We start from the raw sequence: 7,886 nt of genomic DNA on the forward strand, positions 1-7,886 counted from the left end.
TGTGTGATGTGGCAAACGGAAAAGCTTGTGTGGCAAAAGGAAAGCTTACCTGGACCCGTTCCCAAATTTCCCAATTATAATAACCCTAATTCCCAATTGCAAAATGAGAACGTGATGCATCTGAAGAGCCGTTTAACCATGGATGCAGCAGGTATGAAGCGAAGGTCTGCGTCAATGATAGAAGGCGGCAACGATAAGTGCGAAGACTCTGGTATGAAGTATTACGACGGTATGTGTCACTGTTCTCTTGGTGTTGTTGCTCTGAGATCGAAGACGAATGCTAACCCAGGGAGGTGGTTCTTTCGGTGCCCACTATGGAAGGTAAGCATGACTGGGTTTTGCCCTCTAATAGGTTTTGCACTTTAATATGTGTTTCGCACGTTATGATTGATCTGTTCTTCATGGGTTTTCAATTTTTGTTCTTGACAGAATAAAAATCAGGATTGCAAATATTTTCAATGGATTGATGAATTGGAAGAGCAAGACATGGTTGAAGAGGAGGAATGTTCTTGGAACAGCAAACCCAGGCTATCTTCAGGTGGAAAACTCAAACAGAAGAGCACTAGGAAGCTGTCCGAATCAGTGCAGTACGAGGACATTGACCCCATGGTGCTACCTATTCTTACAAAAGAATTGAAGGAGAAATTGAGGAGGATTGAAATTCTTCTAATCATGATGTGCATTGGGGTTGCAATTGGTGTCTTCATCAATTTCTTTGCTCTGTTTAAGAACTGAGTTGGACTAATATTAAATAGTGGATGAAGAGTAAATGTGAATAATTAGTGTGTATTTTGATAACTGTGAATGTGCCAAATTTGATTGAAATAGGGAATCATAACTCTTGTATTGTGTTTTCATGAAACCTGATGTGTATTAAGAGTGTACCAAATTATTGGACTATAAATTTGATGAGAACCTGATATGTGTTGTGTTTTGCAAAGTGCAGTAAAACCAAATAGAATACTTGTAGTACAAACTTGGTAATTAACATTTATATGTACTACTAAATCTGATCACATTGACCATAACAGGTTACATAACATTTATAGCAATCCCCAAAAAGTAAATAAACTGTTCTTGTAATTCAAGCATAACCTGTGATCAAGTGACAATAACTCTGAACACAACTTAAACAAGACAACAGAGTTCAATAACTCTGAAAATAAAAAGTACTAAACAGAGTCAAACACAACTTAGTTCAATAACTCTGAAAACAACTTAAACAAGTCAGCCAAAAAGCTCATTAACACTCAAAACAAAGGTTTCCTAAATCAGTTCTACAATGTCAACAGACCATAAAACAACACATTCATCATGGCTTCTTCTTTGGTTTTTGTGAAGGCTTTGAAGGTGCAGGTGTGGGCATAAACTCCATGAATCTCTTTGTGGTACCCTTGCTTGCTGCATTCATTGTTTGGTGAGAAACCAATGAGGGAGCACTGGAGCTAGAATTTGGCACATGCACTTGGGCTGAAGTATTGGGCTTCACAGGAATATTGGGCCTTCCAGCCACATTGGGCCTGACCTGTGGTGGTCTAAAAGGTACATTGGGCCTCACTGAGGTAGCCCTTGGAGTTGGAGCAACAGCCACACCGGGCCTGACCTGTGGTGGCCTAATTGGATCATGTGCTAGTGCAGTAGTGCATGGTGGCCTCATAATAGGGATCTTTGCCCTAGCACTAGATGCACCCCTCCTCACGAGTCTTGGAGCAGCAGCAACCTTTGGTGGAGCTGACTTGTTGATAGCAATGGTTGAATCAGATGCTGCTGCAGGGTTTGATTCCAACCCTTGGGCTTGCTACAAAATCAAAACACAAATTCCAGAAGTCTGTGTATGTTGCAGAAAAAACAAGTACAAATGTGTAACTATGAAGCTAACCTCATTATCAGTTTGAGATTGGGGGTGCCCTTGTGTAACTTGTTGTTCATCTGCTGCCTCAAGAGTCTCCTCATAGTACATTTTTTGCTCTCTATCTGATAGATCAGCAGCATCTTCTTGTTCATTTGCTGCTCCTGATAAAGTTTCGGCTGCTTGACTAGTTTGTCCCCTAAGACTTTTTTTCTTTTCTTCACATGTCATTGCATTGTGTCCTTGCTGCAGCATATACAACAGGTTAGTAGACATTTAAAATACAAATGTAACAAGTCATGTATACACTGATTTAGATTACAAAACCAATGGGTTAATATCAAGTGAGGTGTTTACTTTTTTGCACCAATTACAAGTTGTTTGACCATACTTTCGCGGCATTTTGTATTGGCTATTATCCTGACGCTCAGATTCATGTTGTGCCCTCTTTTTTGTAGGTCTTCCGATTGGTCTTTTGTATGGAGGAGGTAGACAAGGATAACCTTCATAGTCAACCCAATACTCTTCACTGGGTACAGAGTTAATGTGGAACTGATATGCCCTGTTGTAGTGCTCCATACACAACCAGTGATGCACATAGTCTTCAGGCCGGTGATTCTTCCTTTGGATAGCAGCCACTCCATGACAACAGGGCAATCCAGTCAGTTGCCACTTTCTGCAGGTACATGTTCTTTCTAGAGTGTTAACAGTAACCCTGTGTCCATGTCTCCTCACCTCAAATATGTTATGCTCATCGTCCCCAACCCACTGGGCCTCCCAGTAATTACCCTCTTTTTTCTCCTTTTCCAGCCTACTCATCTGAATAGGTGCCAGCTTTCCTGTGTATGATGATAAAGCATCTTTGTGCTGTGCCATAACCCTCATGATGTAGAACCTCATCTCTTCTAGCATTGTTAAGATACTTTTTCCCCTCATGTCCACTATTGTTGCATTAAATGATTCAGCATTGTTGTTGGTAACATTATCCACTTTAGGCCATTCAGAAAATCCTGATTTCGACCATGATGATTGTTCATAACTTGACAGGTATTCCCAAGCTCCTACATTCATCCGCTTGACATATACCATTGCATTCTTGAATTCCAAGTCTGTCATTGCCCGAGCACACTGCTATAGAGCTCCTTTTAACTCTTTGTCCTTCCATCTCTTGTTCAAGTTCTGCCACATGTGCATCACACAAAATCTATGTGAAACTCTTGGCATGACTTCTTGGAGTGCTGGAACCAGTCCCTAAACCACAAGGCGAAAACCCAACATTCAATAGTACAACATTCAACAGTACAACATAGGTGCATAAATACAAATAAGTAAGTTGGACAAAATTTATAAATTACCTTTTGCTTGTCACTCATGAAGTTCCACCCAAATTCCTTGTAATCCCCGATATCTTCATGAAGTAAATGCAAGAACCATTTCTAATTTTCTTTTGTTTCAGCATCAACCACAGCATATGCTATAGGAAATAGATGATTATTGGCGTCTTGACCTATAGCTGTGAGTAGTTGACCCCCAAAATACCCCTTAAGAAAGGTTTCATCAAGGCAAATAAAAGGCCTACAACCATATTTAAATCCTCTCTTACATGCCTCTAAGCATATATATAAACTTCTGAACTTAGGCAAACCCTCTGGCTGTGGATGTGTGCTCATAGTACATGTAGAACCAGGATTAGCCTTAAGAAGCTCTGATAAATAATTGCGTAGCTTTCCATACTGTTCCTTCTCCGTCCCCTCAATGATGTCCTTTGCCATCTCCATTGCCCTATACATCATTCGCTCACCAACACGTATGTCATATTCTACCTTGAACCACTCTTCTGCTTCCCTTTGTATCAAATTAGGAGAAATTCTAAGCTTGTTAACTAATTCTCCAGCCACCCATTTACAGGTTACTGATCTAGATTTGTTACTCCTTGGACATGTGTGCTCATCAACTAGCGTCTTGATTTGAAAACTTGGTGGAAAATTTCTCCTTGAACAGTACACCTCCCACGGACAATCTTGATTATAACAAATAACTCTGCATCTTAAAGGCTCCACCTTTAGAAAGAACACTTCTCTCCCCATTTGGATGTTAAACTTCTTAACAGCATCCTTGAACTCTTGCATCGTTGCAAAATCCATGCCCAGCTCGAGTCTAACTTGGCCATACCGTGCTTTAGGATTGTGTTGTGGAAATACCAGAACCCCGTTTTCATCATCTGATTCAGGTAAACTGTGAAGATCCTCAGATTCGTACTGGAACTCATTTTCCCCACCCTTATCAACTCCATCAGCATTACCCTCATGTACAGGCACAATCACTGTTGGGGCCTCATTGTCCCTGGGAGGAATAATTCTCTGACCTGATGGTTGTGGCCTTGAGTGTCTCTTCCTTCTCCCTGATTGTCTTAAATTACCGTCTCCCTCCTCATTATGATTCTCTTCTACAATAACATAAAATAAAATAATTTGTTGTTAACAACATAACAGTTTAGTATTTTTATGAAACCTAAATTGCATAATTTTTTAAATAAAATTACCTTCTACTGCAGGTTCAACATGTGGATTCACATGTTCATTTGACACATTCTGCGCAGATTCTGCTTCTCCTCTAGCTTCTTCAACTGGTGGTTCCCCTACTACTTTGGTGGTTCTCGATGGTGGTGGCCTTACATGTTTCTTTCTAATTCTCTTTCTACCATATCTACCGACATCCTCGGTGGTTGAGTCACCAACTACTGCCGCTTGGCTCTCCCAATTTTGCTCCTCATTGATTTCATGTGCAGCATTGGTCTTAACACTATTGTTGTTTTCATCATGCACCTCAGAATCAACATTACCCTTGTCTTGACCCACTTCTCTATTACCACTGTACTGACCTTCCATCACCTCATCTTCTCCCTGCCTATCTTCATCACGATACACACCCTCATCGTAAACCTCATACTTCATCGACTCAGTTTGAGTTTGTTTCAAGCTGATGCGCTGGTTATCTTCTTGTTGATCCTGTTGAACTTCTTTGATCTAAGGGTTACCTTTGAAGTTGTCAATTGAATTATGTCTAGAAAACTTCATTGCTTGAACATCCTTGTTTATCTGGGATTGGATATATTCTTTCAAATCTATGAGTATTGTCTTTGACATTCGTCTCTCCTTTCTAAGATCCTGTATTCTTCTGAGTAGACTCGAGAATTGTTTTGATATCACGTGCGACTTGTAGACGTAGTAACGCGATACGTTAGTTCTTTAAGATGTGATGTGTAGACGGAAGTTGAAGCGGTAGGTGTGCAACGTATGAGTTGTGGGCGTTTTGTTCCTTGTGAACGGGTTTGTGGTTGTCAGGCTTGTGATCAAATTTGGGGTTTGTAAAGTGCTTGATGGAGTTGGAAAGTTGAAACTTTGAGGTTGATGTGAAATTAGTGTGCGGAGGTTGAGCACGTCGTTTTAACTCCATCCTGTTTGATAGCCTTTGATGCCTTGCCCTACTATCACATGATTGACCCACGTCAGCTTTTGCATTGAGCCTATCTTGTAACGTTTGCCTAGCAGTTACACTCCTACCTTTGCATCCTTATGCTTATGATAATCAAAGTATTTGAAAATCATATATATATGATTATATGTTGAGATATTTTTGCTTCTTCCTTAAATGTGTTCAAAGGTGAACTGTTATGGAATTTCTTTCATTTTGTATCAATTTTCGAGGGCGAAAATTTTTATAAGGTGGGTAGAATGTAAGACCCAGAATATTTGAAAAGTCTTATTATGATCAAGTCTCAAATCCTACAGTTATTTATAGCCTTAATTTCAGAGATTATTTTACTAAAGATAATTAAGGCAAGTTTTGATTTATTGGATTTGAGATAAGTTATGATTATTATCCAATTTCACAATTATTGAATTATTTTCTATATTCAGAGTATAAAGTTGGTAATTGTGAAATAATAAGGATTTCCATATGATTTGAATTAAATAAGTAATATTTTCAATATTAATACTGCTACTTTGGAAAATAAGGGATTTAATTATATTATTTCTAATTTTTAGATTTGGGCATTTTATTGAAAATAATTTGTGAAATTGATGAGCGAATAGTATTTTCTATGTACAAATAGTGTTGGATTTAATTTGGTTTCAATTACTATATTATCCCTACTTTTATTTGAAATTACCTAAACTACCCCTAGCTTGACAAAAAAAACCCTAGTTTTCCAAATGAGGAAAACCCTTATTCCCAAGCCTAGCAGCCGCCACCCTTTCTTCTTCCCTTCAGCAGACCTGCAACACAACAGCTTCAGAAGAGAAAAGAAACAGAAGCAAAAAATGGAGAGAAGTGAGAGTGTGTCGGCCAGAGGGAGGGAACTCACCACGAGCCGCTGATCGCGCTTCAGTTCAGCTCGCCACCGCCGCACCATCTGCGCCGTCACCAAGGAGAGCGGAACCGAGGAGAGGGTTGGTCCGCGAGTGATGGTTGTCGCGGGCTTGGGGGCCGCTGCGCCTTCGTCACCGCCGTTGAGGTCCTCACCATCGCCGTTAATGGAGGACGCCGTCGCGAGGATGAGCGTCGCCTCGCCGCCGTGCTGATGAGCCCAGCCGCCGCTGTTTGCTAAACCCACAGTGCTCCCTATCACCTCTGCCGTCTGGAGCCGCGCCGCCGTGCCTGTCGTCGGCGAGGAGAGAGTAGTGCGGGAAGGACAGAACGCGATGGAGGGGAAACCGATCCGCCATTGAGCTGCCGTGTCAGAGAAGGGGTTCATGCCGCCGGAATTCCTTTGCCGCCGCCACCTTACCACTGCCGGCAAGCACAGAGGGAGAGAGAAATCGGAGAAGGCCCGAGGAGAGACAGAGAGGCCTGAGGCTGAGTTGGGGTTCAGCCACCGTGTCTAGTCGCGCTCGCGTCGCCGGCGCCGCCTCTGCCGGAGCTTCTGGCCGAGCCTCAACCGCCGGGAACGCCGCTGCCGCCACCGAGCTCCACTGGCGATATGGCTTTTAAGTTGAGTTTCCCTTCTGTTGAGTTTTCTGGAACTTCATTGTCGTTGCGTGTGGTTCAGATCGCCGCTGCTGCTTGGGGTTGACTGCCGGACTGCTGCCGAGCCGGTTCGGAGACCGCCGCTATTTCGGTTCAGCCGTTCCTTTGGTTCGTTAAGCGTTTCGATCTGAAAGCCCTCTAGTTACTGCTCTATTATACGTTGAGGAGTTGTAGCATTTGTTGTTATGAGAGTTAATCTCGGTTATTATATATTGCGATTAGAGTCGTTGTGGTTGCTGAGAAAACGGTTTGGAACTGAGATTTTGGTAGCCGGGATTTTGATTGTTGATTTCGGGTCGAGGCAGAAAGGACGCTGTGATGCCTTTGAGTTATGGAATTTGCATTTTGAGGTAGGGGCGCTTTCCGAAAACTACAGTTTATTATTAGAATTATTACATATGGAAACTGATGTGAGATATGGTGTAATTAGTGATTGTATCTGCCTTATATATTATTTGATTGACTCGAATGATTATGGATGTTGGCTTGGCTGAATTGTTGTGTGGCTTGTGAAATGTAATGTTTGAAGTTGATTCTTTAAATATTTGAAATGAGTTTAATCCATTAAGGATTAGTTTGAATTGAGTCAATTATTTTGATGATGTGAAAGATAGAATGCTCTTGAAATCCAGCCTGGGTTGCTTTAATTGCTCTGATTTTGATAAATGATTTATTGCTGAACCGATTCTTTAAAGCTTTATAAATGAGTTAAATCGGTTGATATTGAGTTGATTTTTGAAATGGTTTCCTTGAGGTATGCCATTGAGGCGACTGTTGGATTTAGCTTGCTTTTGAATTGATTTCTGGTTTTGAGCTGTTGAAAAAGAATGAGAAACAGTTTAGTTGGGACCCGAACCGGGTGGCAAAAGTCCAAGTTTTAGGGGAGGTGCTGCCGAAATTTCTATAAAATCCGAGTCTTTATTGAAATATTGTCTGGAAAATGATGAGTTAAAGACTTCTACTATTTTATTTGAATTATCGAGAAAAGGATGATTCATGCTTTCGA

At 41.2% G+C, this 7,886-nt stretch overlaps 2 protein-coding genes across 2 annotated transcripts; one reads left to right on the forward strand and one right to left on the reverse strand.

The window, feature by feature from the left end:
- Window positions 1-6: 6 nt before the first annotated feature.
- LOC107641008 (uncharacterized) lies at window positions 7-735 on the forward strand. The gene is made up of 2 exons (XM_016344515.2): window positions 7-321; window positions 430-735. Exons 1-2 carry the CDS (start codon window positions 7-9, stop codon window positions 733-735), a joined length of 621 nt encoding a protein of 206 aa, XP_016200001.2.
- A 2,550-nt stretch (window positions 736-3,285) lies between these two features.
- LOC148565825 (uncharacterized) lies at window positions 3,286-4,803 on the reverse strand. The gene is made up of 2 exons (XM_088487249.1): window positions 4,392-4,803; window positions 3,286-4,295 (listed from the first exon to the last, which is right to left on the reverse strand). The coding sequence occupies exons 1-2, from the start codon at window positions 4,801-4,803 to the stop codon at window positions 3,286-3,288; spliced, it is 1,422 nt and encodes a 473-aa protein (XP_088343375.1).
- Between the last annotated feature and the right edge of the window lie 3,083 nt (window positions 4,804-7,886).

Source organism: Arachis ipaensis, chromosome B5, assembly GCF_059453495.1.
Source record: "Arachis ipaensis isolate K30076 ecotype BB chromosome B5, ASM5945349v1, whole genome shotgun sequence".
In the NCBI taxonomy this organism is placed as follows: domain Eukaryota; kingdom Viridiplantae; phylum Streptophyta; class Magnoliopsida; order Fabales; family Fabaceae; genus Arachis; species Arachis ipaensis.